General features: G+C 38.6%; 1 protein-coding gene across 1 annotated transcript; it reads left to right on the forward strand.

Moving 5' to 3' along the window:
- Window positions 1-16,137: 16,137 nt before the first annotated feature.
- On the forward strand, window positions 16,138-17,058 carry LOC110543388 (vomeronasal type-1 receptor 4-like). The gene has a single exon (XM_021629739.1). It carries the CDS (start codon window positions 16,138-16,140, stop codon window positions 17,056-17,058), a length of 921 nt encoding a protein of 306 aa, XP_021485414.1.

A 17,058-nucleotide genomic window follows, 5' to 3' on the forward strand; every position in this document is an offset into this window, starting at 1 on the left:
CCCAGGTCCCGCCTCTGAGAAAAAGGTATCAGACGGGTCTGATGCTCTTTGGGTGGATGACACCTAAATGAACATCTGTACAAAGTCCCAATTTATTTCTAATATCAGAGATCAGACCTCTACTCTTGCCTGATGCGTCTAAAACAAAAAGGGGGAACTGTAGAGAGCTGCGGAATGCTATGCCTTAAAGATGGAGCTGGTTTCCGCCTTCCACCTTCCCGATGGTGAGTGCTCTCTGTCACGAACAACTCCACATTTGGCTAAGGCCGAGGATCTGGCTTGCTTCCATGTATGTGGACCTATCTGCATTGCCCCCGTGGCACGCCTGGGTTGGCTACCCAGAGACTATTTAAGCTGTGGGCTGGCTTACCCCGGGGTCCGAGGATTGTTCAATGTTCCTGAATAAACTGCATTGAAAAAAAAATATGCCAAAATTAAAGATTATAACATCCTGTTTTATAGGATGCAGTTTAGAGCAGATGATAAAGGTAGACAAAGAGTAACTCAAATATGCTGGCTCTCAGACTTGTCAGAGATCTGATAAATATGACATTTTAACATATGTAAGCTTATGTTTGACAGAGTCAAACTTGTTGAGGCACGAAAAAACAAGTTAATTCAGTTTTTATAGGTGCAACCTATAGCTTTTCATGTAAAACAAAAGTTAGCCCAATTGTTGATGCTTTAACAGTATTTACTGATGATTCATTATCTGGTTTTTCTGCCTATGCTTATGAAAGAAAAACAATGTCTTTTCAAGTGTCTAGTACATCTGCGAAAATGGCAGAGTTATCTACAGTATTGGCTGTGTTTCAAAGTTTTGATAAGCAGTCTTTGAACATTTTTACAGATAGTGCATATGTAGCTCATGCTTTGCCTAGGTTAGAGACTGCAGGTCAAATTCAGACATCTTCTCCTGCTGGAATTTTATTTTTACAAGTTCAAATTTAATACAAGAAAGAAACTTTCCTTTTTTTAATAGGACATTTGAGGGCTCATTTTGATTTGCCAGGACCACTGTCTGAAGGAAATGCATTGGCAAATTAAGCCATCAAAGTTTATTGTTCACAATTACAAAGAGCCCAGGATGCCCATAACATGTATCATCTTAATAGCCAAACCTTCAGAGTGAATTCTGGGTTGACTAAGGAACAGGCCCATAATATGGTCAAGGCTTGCAGTACTTGTCTTCAATTTCAGCCTGTTTCTCATTTAGGAGTCAATTCTAAAGGACTGGTTCCAAATCAAATTTGGCAAATGGATATTACTCATAATTCCTAAGTTTGAAAAATTAAAATATGTACATGTTTGCATTAATACCTATTCTGGATTTATTTTTGCCACTCCTCAACCAGGAGGAGCTGCAAAAAATATCATTGCTCATTGTCTACAGGTTTTTAATGTTCTAGGAGTTCCTAAGCAATTTAAAACTGACATGAATCAGGATATACTAATAAATCATTTAAAAGATTTTGTCAACAGTTTCAAGTTTCTCATATAACTGGAATATGTTACAATCCTCAAGGACAGGCATGCTAGAGCATGCCCACTGAACAATTAAGATTTGCTTGCAAAAAACAAAGAAGGGGGAGCCACTCCCCTGGACACCTAAATTCAAAAAAAAAAAAATTGGATAAGCATGGCAAATCTGCAGCAGATAGATTTTGGTATACAGAAACAAACAAACAAACAAACAAAAACTTTGCTAAAGTAAAATGTAGGAATATTTTAATGAATCAATGGCATGGACCCAACCCTGTACTCATATGGGACGAGGAGCTGTCTGTTTTTGTTTGTTTTTTTGTTTGTTTGTTTGTTTTCTTAGATTTGTTATTTTTTTTTCCTCAGGAAAATGATGCAGCTTGATGGCTACTGGAATGCCTGGTGTGACAAGTGGATGAGGAGTTTTCTCCTGACAATGATGATGATGATGATGATGATGATGATGTCAAAGAAGACCCCTCCAGTCAAGATGACTGATTATGTGCTGCCCTCAAGGAAGAATGTTGTTTTTTCATGGACTATTCTGGGGTTGTGAAAGACAGTGTGGCTAAAGTTAGAGAGTGCTTAGAGAGGAAAAAAATACAGAGAGAACAAGAGGAAAGTTGGTTTCATAATTGGTTTTCAACCTCTCCCTGGCTCACCACTCTCCTTCTTTCAATCTTGAGACCCATGGTGGGGTTCCTTCTTCTCATATCTTTCGGGCCAGGGACCATCAAAAGACTTACTAGCTTTGTAAAACAGCAAATTGACTCCCTGGCATCTAAACCCATACAAGTTCATTATCACAGCTTTGATTTGGCTGACAGAGGCTTAGATAAGCCCAAGGAAGACTAGTAACAGTCCATCACATAGGTCTTGATTGTTTGTGTTTGGCTCTCATGAAAACAGCAGATAAATGCTTGCCTGATATGGCATGGGCACCGAAGGGGTGAAGGACGAGGTACCGCAGGGTAAGGAACAAAGTATCTGATTCTGAGTCCCAAAAGAAGCAAACCTGATTGCATAGAAGTTGGTGCCTGATTACCCCTAACCACAACCTGCTGGGGACGTCCTCAGTTGTTGATGGGGTTTTCCTCTCCTCCCCAAAAAGACACCCCAAAAGGTTGCAAAATGCCTTGGGAGGATCAGGTCACTACTTCCCCCCTCTGGTTAATACCCATGGTCTTCAAAAGACCTCATGTTCATAACCTACCTGCTAGCCTCTTAAATTATTTGAGAAAAGAAGAACATGCCAGTATCCAAGGCCAGCTAGTGGAAAGTTACAGACAGTTGCAACAAGGTCGTGGGTGGGAGATTTATGTTTCTGGAACTTATGAGACATCTGTTTGTCAGGCTAGACATTTTGAGAAATCTTAGCTCACATTCTTGTAGTATCTCTTTTAGTAAACATTCTTGTGGTGTTCTGCATTATCATCATACCACCTTGTTATCTTTTGTAAGCTATTTGGCTGACACATTTTCTCTTCCTGCCTTCTCCCTATAAAGTTGTGTGAAATTTTTCAAATATATGAGAGCTGGATCAGATTATAAACTTGCTCTCCCTCTCTGTGTCTCATCCCATCTCATTCTTTTCGTCCCTCTTAAGGAACTTGAACTCTGGCTGAGCAGGACACTTCTCCACTTTTTCTTCTAAGTGGTTTAGTGTGTCTGGTTTTATATTGAGGTCTTTGTCCACTTGGACTTTATTTTTGTGCAGGGTGATGGATATTGATCTATTTGCATTTTTCTACATGTAGACATACAGTTAGACCAGCACCATTTGTTGAAGATGCTGTCTTTTTCTATTGAATGGTTTTGGCATCTTTGTAAAAAATCAGGTGTCCCTAAGTGTGTGGGTTTATTTCTGGGTCTTCTATTCGATTCCATTGATCCACCAGTTGGATTCTATGCCAGTACCATGCAGTTTTTAGTATTGTTGCTCTATAGTCCAGCTTGAGATCAGGGATGAAGATACCTCCAGAAGATCTTTTACTGTAGAGAATTGATTTAGCAATTCTGGGTTTCTTGTTCCATATGAAGGTGAGAATTTTTCTTTCAAGGTCTGTGAAGAATTGTGTTGGTAATTTCATGGAAATTGCATTGAATCTGTAGATTTCATTTAGTAAGATGGCCATTTTTACGATATTAATTGTGCCAAGCCATGGGCATGGGAGATCTTTCCATCATCTGATATCTTCTTCTAATTCTTTCTTCAGAGACTGGAAATTTTTTTCATACAAGTCTTTGATTTGCTTGGTTAGGTTCACACCAGGGTACCTTATGTCCTTTGTGGCTATTGTGAAGGGTATTCTTTTCCTAATTTCTTTCTTGGCCCTTTTGTCTTTGGTATACAGGAGGGCTACTAATTTTTTTGAGTTGATTTTATATCCAGCCACTTTGATGAAGGTGTTTTTTACCTGTAGAAATTTCCTGGTAGAAGTGTTGGGGTCACTCATGTATACTATCATATCATCTGCAAATTGTGACATTTTGACGTCTTCCTTTTCCATTTGTATCCCCTTGAATTCCTTTAATTGTCTCATTGCTCTAGCAAGAACTTCAAGAACTATGTTGAAGAAATGTGCAGAGGGTGGGCACCCTTGCCTTGTCCCTGATTTCAAGGTTATTAATTTAAGATTCACTCCATTGAGTTTGATATTGGCTATAGGGTTGCTGTATATGGCCTTTAATATGTTCAGGTTTGTGCCTTGTATCCATGATCTCTCCAAGACTTTTTATTTTTTTTAATTTTTTTTACTATTAATTTTACTTTATTCATTTTGTATTCCCCCATAAGTCCCTCGCTCCTCCCTCCCAATCCCACCCTCCCCCTCTTCCTCTTGCATGCCCCTCCCCAAGTTCACTGAAAGGGGAGGTCCTCTTCTCATTCCTTTTGATCTTAGTCTATCAGATCACCTCAGAAGTGGCTGCATTGTCATCTTCTGTGGCCTGGTAAGGCTGCTCCCTCCTCAGGGGAAGGTGATCAAAAAGCAGGCCAATCAGATTATGTCAGAGGCAGTCCCTCTTCCCTTTACTATGTAACCCACTTGGACACTGAACTATCATGTGCTACATCTATGCAGGGGTTCTAGGTTATCTCCATGAATAGTCCTTGGTTGAAGTATGAGTCTCTGGGAAGTTCCCTGTGTTCAAGTTTTCTGTTTCTGTTGCTCTCCCATGTGTGGTTCCCGTCCTCTCCAGCTCTTACTATTTCCTACTTCCTACATAAGATTCCATGCACTCTGCCCAACAGTTGGCCATCAGGCTCAGCATCTGCTTTGATTATATGCAGGGCAGAGGCTTTCAGAGGCCCTCAGTGGCAGGTTCCTAGGTTGTTTCCTGTTTTTTTCATCTTCTGATGTCCAGCCTCTAGCCTTTCAGGATGGGGATTGAGCATTTTAGTCAGAGTCCTCTCTCTTGATTACTTTCTTTAGATGTACAGTTTTTAGTAGGTGTATGCTATGTTATGTCTATATGAGTGAGTATATACCCTGTGTGTCTTTCTGCTTCTGGGACAGCTCACTCGGGATGATCCTTTCCACGTCCCACCATTTACTTACAAATTTCATGATTTCCTTATTTTTCATTGCTGAGTAATACACCATTGTGTAGATGTATGACAATTTCTGCATCCATTCTTCAGTTGAGGGGCATCTGGGCTGTTTCCAGCTTCTGGCTATTACAGATAAAGCTGCTACGAACATGGTTGAGCAAATATCCTTTTTGTGTACTTGAGCCTGTTTTGGATATATGCCTAGGAGTGGTATGGCTGGGTCTTGAGGAAGCACTATTCCTAGTTATCAGAGAAAGCGCCAGATTGCTTTCCAGAGTGGTTGTACAAGTTTACATTCCCACCAGCAGTGGAGGAGGGTTCCCCTTTCTCCACAACCTCTCCAGCATGTGTTCTCCCTTGAGGTTTTGATCTTAGCCATTCTGTTGGGTGTAAGGTGAAATCTTAGGGTCATTTTGATTTGCATTTCCCTAATGGCTAATGATGTTGACCATTTCTTTAAGTGTTTCTCTGCCATTCTATATTCCTCTACAGAGAATTCTCTGTTTAGCTCTGTTCCCCATTTTTTAACTGGATTACTTGGTTTGCTGCTTTTCAGCTTCTTTAGTTCTTTATATTTAATATATACTGGATATTAGTCCTTTATCAGATAGGACTAATCAGATAGAGGGTTGGTGAAGATTCTTTCCCAATCTATAGGCAGTCGTTTTGTTTTGATGATGGTATCCTTTGGTTTACAGAAGCTTTTCAGCTTCATGAGGTCCCATTTATTGACTGTTGCTCTTAGAGCCTATGCTGTTGGTGTTCTTTTCAGGAAATTGTCTCCTGTGCCAATGAGTTCAAGCGTATTCCCCACTTTCATTTCTATCCAATTTAATGTGTCTGGTTTTATGTTGAGGTCTTTGATCCACTTGGACTTTTGTTTTGTGCAGGGTGATAAGTATAGATCTATTTTTATTTTTCTGCATGTAGACATCCAATTGGACCAGCACCATTTGTTGACGATGCTGTCTTTTTTTTTTCCATTGTATCGTTTTGGAATCTTTGTCAAAGATCAGGTATCCATAAGTGTGTGGGTTTATCTCTGGGTCCTCTGTTCAGTGTCATTGATCCACCATTCTGTTTCTATGCCACTGCCATGCAGTTTTTATTACTGTTGCTCTATAGTACAGCTTAAGATCAGGGATGGAGATACCCCCAGAAGATCTTTTGTCATAGAGGATTGTTTTAGCAATTCTGGGTTTCTTGTTATTCCATATGAAGTTGAGAATTTTTCTTTCTAGGTCTGTAAAGAATTCTGTTGGTAATTTGATGGGAATTGCATTGAATCTGTAGATTGCTTTTGGTAAGATGGTCATTTTTATGATGTTAATCCTGCCAAGCCATGAGCATGGAAGATCTTTCCATCTTCTCATATCGTCTTCTAATTCTTTCTTAGGAGACTTGAAATTTTTTTCATACAAGTCTGATTTCCTTGGTTAGGTTTACTCCAAGGTACTTTATGTCATTTGTGGCCATTGTGAAGGGTGTTGTTTCCCTAATTTCTCTCTCAGCCCTTTTGTATTTTGTATACAGAAGGGCTACTGATTTTTTTTAATTAATTTTATATCTGGCCACATTACTGAAGGTGTTTATCAGCTGTAGGATTACCCTGGTAAGAGTTTTTCAGGTCACTCACGTATACTATCATATCATCTGCAAATAGTGATAATTTGACTTCTTCTTTTCCAATTTGTATCCCCTTGATCTCCTTCAACTGTCTTATTGCTCTAGCCAGGACTTCCAGAACTATGTTGAAGAGATATGGAGAGAGTCAGCAGCCTTGTCTTGTCCCTGATTTCAGTGGGATTGCTTTAAGTTTGTCTCCATTCAGTTTGATGTTGGCTATAGACTTGCTGTATATCGCCTTTATTATGTTTAGATATGTGCTTTGTATCCCTGATCTCTCTAATACTTTAAACATGAATGGATGTTGGATTTTGTCAAATGCCTTTTCAGAATCTAGGGAGATTATCATGTTTTTATTCTTTCACTTTGTTAATATGATGGATTATATTGGTGGATTTCCATATATTGAACCACCCCTGAATACCTGGGATGAAGCCTACTTCATCATAGTGGATGATATCTTTTATGTATTCTTGGATTCTGTTTGAAAGTATTTTGTTGAGTATTTTTGCATCAATGTTCATAAAGGAGACTGGCCTGAACTTCTCTTTCTTTGTTGGGTCTTTGTGTGGTTTAGTTACCAAGGTGACTGTGGCTTCATAGAATGAGTTTGGTAATGTTCCTTCTGTTTCTATTTTTTGGCATATTTTGAAGAGAACGAGAGTTAGCTCTTCTTTGAAGGCATGGTAGAAATCTGCACTGAAACTGTCTGGTCCTGGGCTTTTTTTGGATGGGAGACTTTCGATTACTGCTTTTATTTCCTTGGAAGATATAGGGCTATTTAATTGGTTTACCTGGTCCTGATTCAGCTTTGGTAAGTCGAATCTATCAAGAAAATTGTCCATTTCATTTAGGTTTTCATATTTTGTGGCATATAGACTTTTGAAGTAAGTCCTAATGATTGTTTGGATTTCCTCAGTATCTGTAGTTATGTCCCCCTTTTCATTTCTGATCTTGTTTATTTGGATGGTGTGTCTCTGCCTTTTAGTTAGGTTGGCTAAGCTTATGTTTATCTTGTTGATTTTCTCAAAGAACCAACTTTTGGTTTCATTGATTCTTTGAATTGTTTTATTTGTTTCCAATTGATTGATTTCAGCCCTGAGGTTGATTATTTCCAGCCATCTACTCCTTTTGGTGTGTCTGCTTCTTCTTTTTCTAGGGTTTTTAGGTGAGCCATTAAGTTGCTTGAATGCACTGTCTCGAATTTCTTCTTGAAGGCACTTAGTGCTATGAGTTTCCTCTTAGCACTGCTTTCATTGTGTCCCACAAGTTTGGGTATGTTGTGTCTTCATTTTCATTGAGTCCTAGGAAGACTTTAATTTCTTTCTTTATTTCTTCCCTAACCCAGCTGTCATTTAGTAGCAAGTTGTTCACTTTCCATGTGTGTGTAGGCTTTTTGCTATTTCTGTTGTTGTTGAGGTCTAGCTTTATTCCATGGTGATCAGACAGAATACAGGGGATTATTTCAATCCTCTTGTATCTGTTGAGGCTCGCTTTGTGACCAACTATATGGTCTATTTTGGAGAAGGTACCATGAGATGCTGAGAAGAAGGTAAATTCTTTTGTGTTTGGGTTTAAGGTTTGGTAAATGTCTGTCAGGTCCATTTGATTCATAACTTCTGTTAGAGATATTGTTTCTTTGTTTAATTTCTGTTTTGTTGACCTGTCCTTTGTTGAGAGTGGGGTATTGAAGTCTCCTACTATTAATGTGTGGGGATCTATGTGTGGTTTAAATTTTATCAATGTCTCTTTTACAAATGTGGATGCCCTTGTATTTGGGGCATAGATGTTCAAGATTGTGATGTCTTCTTGGTGGAGTTTTCCCTTGATGAGTATGAAGTGTCCTTCCCCATCTCTTTTGATTAATTTTGGTTGAAAGTCTATTTTATCAGATATTAGAATGGCTACTCCTGCTTGCTTCTTGGGTCCATTTGCTTGGAAAGTCGTCTTCCAACCCTTTACTCTCAGGTAATGTCTATTTTTGTGACTTAGGTGTGTTTCTGGTATGCAACAGATTGCTGGGGTTTTTTTACGCATCCATTCTGTTAGTCTGTGTCTTTTTATTGGAAAATTGAGTCCATTGATGTTGAGGGAGATTAATGTCCAGTGGTTGTTAGATCCTTTGATTTTGATGTTGACTGTGGTCATATGGTTGTGTGTTTGGTTGCTTTTTGTTTTACTGTAGTGAGGTTAATTATTTCCTGTGTTTTCTTGAAAGTAGCTAGTTTTTGTGGGTTGTATTTTCCCTTCCAGTGTCTTCTGTAATGTTGGATTTGTGTGTAGGTATTGTTGAAATTTGTTTTTGTCATTGAATATCTTGTTTTCTCCATCTATGAGGACTGAGAGTTTTGCTGGGTATGGTAGCCTGGGCTGACATCTGTGTTCTCTTAGGGTCTGCATGATATCCGTCCAGGCCCTTCTGGCTTTCATAGTCTCTGTTGAAAAGTCAGGTGTGATTCTAATGGGTTTGTTATTATATGTTACTTGGCCTTTTTCCCTTGCAGCTTTTAGTATCTTTTCTTTGTTCTGTATACATACTGTTTTGATTATTATGTGGCAGGAGGATTTTCTTTTCTGGTCTAATTTATTGGGTGTCTGTAGGCTTCTTGAATTCTTATTGGTCTCTCCTTTAAGTTCGGGAAATTTTCTTCAATGATTTTGTTGACAATATTTTCTGGTCCTTAGAGGAGGGAATCTTCTTTTTCCTCTACACCTATTATTCTTAGGTTTTATCTTTTTACGTTGTCTTGAATTTCTTGGACGGTCTGTGTCAGGAATTTTTTAGATTTAACATTTTCTTTGACAGATACATCTATTTCTTCCATTGTATCTTCCACACCTGAGATTCTTTCTTCCATCTCTTGTAGTCTATTGGTTATGCTAACCTCTGTGGTTCCTTTTTTCTTCCCTAAGTTCTTTCTTTCCACAATTTCCTCCATTTGTGTTTTCTTTAAATTTTTCAATTCTATCTTCAGGTCTTGAGCCATTTTGATGATTTCCTTCACTTGTCTGATTGTATTTTCCTGTTTTTCCATCAATTCCCTCAGCTGTTTGTTTGAACAATCCTCTTTTTCTTTTATTTCATTCAGTGATTTAAGCATTTCCTCTCTATAGGCCACTAACTGTTTGGCTGCAACTTCCTCTATTTCTTTACAGATGGCCATAAACTGTTTGTTCTTATCTTCCTCTATTTCTTTACCCATTTTATTTGTTTCCTCTGTTATCTTCTTCGTGATCATAGATGCTAGGTCCTCTTCTTGCATTTCAATTATGCTGGGGTGTCTAGGGCTACCTGTCCCTGGATAACTGGGTTCTGGAGATGCCAGATTGCTCTGGTTTTTGTTTGTTGAACTTTTACGCTGGCCTCTACCCATTGAGTTATCTTAGGTTTTTGAACATGGTTTCTGGTTTTTCCTGGAATCTTGTGGTAGAGAGAATCCCTTTGGCAGGAAGATGTATTTTTCTGAAGGAAGCCTTCTCTGCTTTTTGGGTATAGTCACTGGATGGCTGGTGTTTTTCAGGAGTTGCCGCTGCTCACCTCAGGCGTAGGGACCTGAATGGTAACTGTGGTCCTTATTAGTTGAGAGGGCTCTCCTATCACCAGGAAAAGTCCTAAAGACAGCTGCCCAGTTTCTTGCTGTGAATTTAGTTATCTGCTGCTTTAACCTGTGTGTCCCGTGGTTTGGTCAGTTTGGTTAGGGATAAGTGGTTGCCCCGTGGAGCAGTATCTGGGGGTTGATCTCAGGGGTCCTGGGCTTTTGAAGGTCTGAGGTTGGCGCTCTCTGCCCCAGTCCCCAAGCAGTAATCTGTGGCGGGTGAGTACTGCTCTCCTGGTAACAGCAGGCTATCTGGTGCACAGCAGGACCCTGGGTTGGGCCAGTCTGCAAGACCTTTTCCAGGAATATACTGCGTGGCCTAAGTCCATCCCCTTTGCTTAGTTCCCTGGGAGGATTTCTGCAGACAGTGACACCAAGTCTCTGGTGTCCTCAGGCACACAGTTCTGTCTGTGAGGAATAGTTGATACAAAGCAGGTCTCTGGGCTGGCAGCACGTGTGCCTGCCTGCTAGTCTGCAGGAGTTCGGTACCCAACTATTCTTTGTGCTTCCTCCCTGGGGCCATTTCGGTGATGGGGCTCATACCCGCCAGTCTGTGAGAGACTTTCCCCAGGTAAAACCTGGGTCCCCCAAGTCAGTACTGTTTCCTTCCTTCCCTGTGGGGCCCTCTCCCGACAGGAACTCCATGTCTCTGTGGCACTAGGGCGTACAGCTCCATCTGTGCTAGAAAGCTGGGTGTAGCCACTCCATGCTGGTCGATGGAGGCCAATTCAGCGATGGCAGTGGGTACCCGCGGTCTGCCAGACTTTTTCCAGTGAAAGACTGGGTGACCCGTGGCCAGTCCCACTGCTTTCCTTCCCTGTGGTTTTTTTCTCTGGTGTTTTTGTGCCCACTGATCAGACTGGGAAGATGATTAGGACACACAGACTTGTTACACTGGTCTGGGGACCTAGTGCCTGAGCAACCCGGGATCTCTTCCCGGGTTCTGGCTGGGTGGCCTGAGCTTGGACCCACCTGATTCCCACGCCACTGTGGGATTTTCCTCTCAACTGGGAAACACAATCGCTGTTGTTTTAAGGCCCAAAGTTCAGTCTTTTGGTTGCTGCACAGAAAATGTTGTACTGCTTCTTAGATGCAGTGTTCTCCTGGTGCCGCCATCTTGGCCTCCTCTCTAAGGCTTTAAACCTAAATGGATGTTGGATTTTGTGAAATGCATTTCAACATCTAAGGAGATAATCATGTGATTTTTCTCCTTCAGTTTGTTTATGTGGTGGATCACATTGATAAATTTCCATATACTGAACCTCCCTGGCATGCCTGAGGTGAAGTCTACTAGGTCATAGTGGATGATATCTTTGATGTGTTCTTGTATTCGGTTTGCAACTATTTTGTTGAGTATTTTTGCATTGATATTCCTAAGGGAGATTGGCCTGAAATTCTCTTTCCTTATTTGGGCTTTGTGAGGTTTAGGTTCCAAGGTGACTGTGGCCTCATAGAATGAGTTTGGTAGTGTTCCTGCTGTTTTTATTTTGTGAAATTGTTTGAAGAGTATTGGTGTTAGCTCCTCTTTGAAGGTCTTGTAGAATTCTGCACTGAAACTATCTAGCCCTAGGCTTTTTTTGCATGGGAGAATTTTGATGACAGCTTCTATTTCCTTAGGGGGTATAGGACTATTTAATTGATTTACCTGGTCTTGATTCAGCTTTGGCATGTGGAATTGGTCAAGAAAATTGTGATATAATTTAGATTTTCAAAGTTTGTGGAATATAGGCTTTGAAGTAAGACTTATTTATTGTTTGGATTTCATCAGTGTCTGTGGTTATGTCCCTTTTTTCGTTTCTGATTTTGTTGATTTGGATAGTGTCTCTCTGACTTTTAGTTACTTCGGCTAAAGGTTTGTCTATCTCGTTGATTTTCTCAAAGAACGAGCTCTTGGTTTCATTGATTCTTTGAACTGTTTTATTTGTTTCTAATTGATTGATTTCAGCCCTGAGTTTGATTATTTCCAGCCGTCTACTCCTCTTTGGTATGTCTGCTTCTTTTTTTTATAGGGCTTTTAGGTGAGCCATTAAGTTATTTGAATGAGATGTTTCGAATCTCTTATTGAAGGCACTTAGTGCTATGAACTTTCCTCTTAGCACTGCTTTCATTGTGTCCCATAAGTTTGGGTATGTTGGTGGCACTAATGTCTAGTGCACATTATGACATCGTGTCTTTCCTTTTACTAGTACTTCATTAGATATGCCATAATTCTTTAGTAATTCCATGCTATGTACTATAAAATGGGACAGCAATAGGATGTGAAAAAAAGCAATTGAATTGATTTCTGGAGGAAGAGCAAAGAGAAGGCTGGAGTATATTGGGACATAAAGTTCTTTGCAAGACTATTACATATCAGAGAAATGGTCCCTGAACATTTCCCCCTAATCAGCATTCAGGGCAATGAAAAGGAAACAGCCTCTTCTGAGTACTTTACTTTGGAGCCACTCACAAATAACTCATAAGTGCTTTTGGTAATTAGCACCTGGAGAAAAATCAGAATTATTTGATCCCAAGGCCAGCATTGTCATGGAGACTCCAGATGAAATGAAGACTGTAGTTCTGAAGGGAAATGAGGTCACAGAGATGCAGACTTTTATTTCAGCATTGAGATGCTTTCAGTGCTGGCTATTAGAATGTTAAGAGCTACATACTGAATTTAAGGTTCCTGATAAAGCAGGAATTAAGCAAGCGTGAAGAACAGTTCCAGCAATAAGGTAGGGTTGGTAAGTGCTCAAATCTACAAAATGGATTCAGGAACACAAACTGATGTACAGCAAATTCTTTCAATGGAGAGAAAGACTTTCAGGCTGTGATGAGCACAACCGAAAAAAAAAAAGCAGTTTACTGAGCTTGTACAAAACCCTCACACAGCTAATATTCTGTACTGAAATCTTTGAGCCTGAATTTTGAAGGTTAAAAATCACATTGATATGTGATGTCAAATGTGATCAAGAATTATGATTGCCCCATTAATATTTTCCTCTAAACATATTTTAAATAAATGTGCTTATTTATGTAAACTTTGATGACTTTTTGTATAATTATCATAGCAGTTAGAATAATGGTTTCATGTTTATAATAAACATTATAATAGAACTATAAGAATCATCTAACCCTGGAGTGAAACATAATATGAACTGATTTTTAGAGTAAAGAACATTATGATTCACCACTACATTCATGAGTTAACCAAGAGCCGTGTCTGCCCTAAAAGTCAGATTTGATGACTGCTGAGTCTTCTTTCCCTCTTGAACTTGAGAACACAGTGTTGAAGGGAAGTTGACTCTCATTGTGAATCTTGCATAACACTGTTTTAGAACAAATTGGTTATGTCATTTGTTTTAATTTGGTGTTATGAAAATGTTACTCTCATCATTGAGATATGTTTTCCAGTTTTGATTACTTGTGTGGAAACTGAAAACTTTGTGACATACAGGCAAGGAAACAAACATGAGCCTAAATTTATGGACCATATTCACCTTCAGTTTTATAAAACATAATTTTCTATATTATATTGATTCTCCGTGTATTCTCTTTATTGTTGCTTATATCTTTAATTTATCATTCATAATTTCATCAAGCCTAGACATTAGTACATATAAGTCTCAACCAGAAATTAGTGATTCTTCTTTTTTTGCGTGTGTGTCCGCATTCATGTGCCTGCTAAATTAGGAATATCTGTGTGTGATAATGGCACAATTTCTGCTGTTCCACATACAATTTTCATCCTTTTTTTTTAAATAGTGAAAGATTCTTTTCCTGGCATGGAGCTTTCTGTGTCATGTACGTGGCTAGTGAGTGATCTCTAGAATTGGAATCTTCTGGTCCATGTCTCCCCAGTGCGTGAGTACAAGTGTGCACCAACACAACCAGATATTTAACACAAACTCTAGAGACTGAACTCACATCCATATGCTCAGAATGCAAGCAGTTTACTGATTGAACTATCTCCCTGTCCCAGTGTTAATTTATATGACAAATATTTATAACATACTAGTTTTTTATGTTTTAAGGGTTATTGTTAAACAGTTCATTCGACTGAAACCACTGTTTTGACATTGACATCCAATTCTGACAAGGGTAGTTTTTTAGCATTTGATAATAATTTTAGTGCTGCATTTTATATACTCACAGAAAGTTAAGATACAGTAGCAAATTCTGGATCAATTTATGCACAGACTGGGACTTGAAAATGTTTCTTAGCACGGTTGAGCAGAGATTTTTGACTTGGTATATGCAGCCCATAGGTGTTCACATTTCTCAAGTCTCCCCAGTACTCATAACTGTTAAAAATTTTGACAATCATTTACCAAACATCCTCTAAGACCTTTTCATGGCAAAAAGAATGAAATGCTCTCTCTGAAACCAAATATTTATGAAAATCATAGAAAACACTCATAAAACCAAGATTACAAGCTCTGTTCACAGATTTTAAATTTAACTCCAGAAAGCATCTTTCCATGGGAAAGCTTTAAGTTAGCCCTTGTCAGTAGGAACATGTGATTTTGGTGCTGTGAAAAATGTTACCACACTTAGTGGTACTCTACAGAAATTTACATTCTCTGCAGACCCTAAAGACAAATTTCAGTCATTGGATCCTGTCAGAAAGACTCTAGTATTGGGAAAGAGAAATGGTCCAGGAATCTCAGTATAAAGATAGAATGCTGGATGATTTCTTCTTCTGTATATCAGCTCTTCCTTTTCTACCATAAGTAAGTTGGAGCAATTATATTTAGTTTTCAAACACAGGGTACATTTCACTACTAAATTACTGTCTTTCCAGTAGGAATTATTGTCTCCTGTTCCATGGACATTTTAGATGATACTTTTTCCATTGTTTGAAGATTATTTATTGTTCTGCAAGGTCAGGCATGCTAGCACTTTGTGTGTGTTCAGCAACTGCAGAGAACCAGGGAATCCAAGATGGTGAGTTACATTGCTGCCCAGGATGGTGGACTTCCAAGTGCACTCTGTATGATTGTATAATATAGTGACATGTCTTGTCCCTGTTTCTTTAATGGAGCCTGAAAGATCATGAAGTGTAAAATTCACAAGCAAAAATACAAAAGATTTAGTAAATACAAAATTAGAAAATATTTAGTAAATACCATGTAACCTTAAATCATTATTATAAAATCATCATTTATTTTCATGGGTGTTTCATGTTTGGCCTCCTGCTGTGGGTCTGTGGTTCCATGACAGCTACCTTAAAAAGATTCCAGTAGCCTTCATACAGAGACAAGATAACTTTCTTCAAAATTATTTTTTTTCAGTGAAAATTTTTAAATATTTATTTGTACATATTATTTTCACGTGAGAATCTGAAGAAAAAATGAATTAGCACTAACATTCAACATAACATCTAATTTGATATCTGAACCTCAGTGTCAGTAGGTTTTATGCTAGGTAATGAATATTTTATTGTTTATGCATAGAGAAATATATGTAAATTTATATAACATTTTCAATATTTATATTTAAACTTTAGATAAGAAATGTATTGAGAATGGATTTATTTCCTAGTGCAAATGTAGACAGAACTCTCTTCTTTTCTGATATGAATACTTATCAAAGTTTATCCTAGAAATGTACAACTTAATGTTTTTTCCATTTGTAGTGACTACTCAATGCTTTACACATGGTAATAATGTTGATTCTAATGACTATTCTCAGAAAGATATTACTTTGCCAAAATATATTATTTGAGGCAGGATCTGGCTATGTTGTGGACACTGGCTTTTTTTTTTCTTTTTTTTTTTCCTTCTTTTTAACCAAGTGGTTCTACCATAATGATATTCCAGCAACAAAATGTTGAATTCATCATTTTTCTCAGAGAATTAATTGCTGGAGTATTTAAAGAATCGGTTGCTAAATGACAAAATGTGCTCAAGAACTTTGGCAATAGGAATATTGTTCTTATCACAAAGTATGGTTGGAATCCTGGGAAACACCTCTCTTCTTTCCCACTACCTAATTATTTACTGTAAGGAACATACATTGAAGCCTACAGATTTAATCCTCACACATCTGACAACAGCCAACTCCTTGATAATGGTCTCTAAAGGTGTGCCCCACACAATGGCAGCTTTTGGGATGAAACAATTCTTCAATGGTTTTATATGCAAACTTCTTTTGTATATCGAAAGACTTGGCAGAAGCATGTCTATGGGCTCTCTCTGCATCTTGAGTGTCTACCAAGCCATCAGCATCAGCCCAATAAGTTACTGCTGGAAGAAACTTAAAGTCAAACCTTCAAACAACATTGGTCTCTTTATTTCCTTTTGCTGGGTCCTGTATATTACCCTAAATTTTATATTCCCTGTGATTACGCATGTCACAAGGAGTCACAAAAATAAAACAGAAAAAAGACATGTTATATATTGCTCCACTATGGGAGGTGAAAAAATTGTAGGATCACTGTACACAGCATTATTTGTGTGCCCTGAAGTCTTGATTTCTGTGCTCATCATCTGGTCCAGTGGCTCCATGATTGCCTTTCTATACAGACACAAGCAGCACATTCAACACATCCGGAGCACCCGTGTTTACCTCAGAAGATCCCCTGAGTCTAGAGCCACCCAGAGCATCCTGATTCTGGTGTCTACTTTTGTAGCTTTTTATTCCCTATCCTCCATATTACAAGGTTTTGTTGCTGTTTTATATGAGCCTGGTTGGTGGTTGGTAAATATCACAGCTATCATTTCTATGTGTTTTCCTACTTTGGGTCCTTTGTTTGTGAGTCGTGACTTCCTTGTACTCAGATTCTGCTTATTCTGGATAAGTAATGTCAAAATCCAATAG

The sequence above is a fragment of the Meriones unguiculatus genome, chromosome 14, assembly GCF_030254825.1.
Source record: "Meriones unguiculatus strain TT.TT164.6M chromosome 14, Bangor_MerUng_6.1, whole genome shotgun sequence".
NCBI lineage: Eukaryota > Metazoa > Chordata > Mammalia > Rodentia > Muridae > Meriones > Meriones unguiculatus.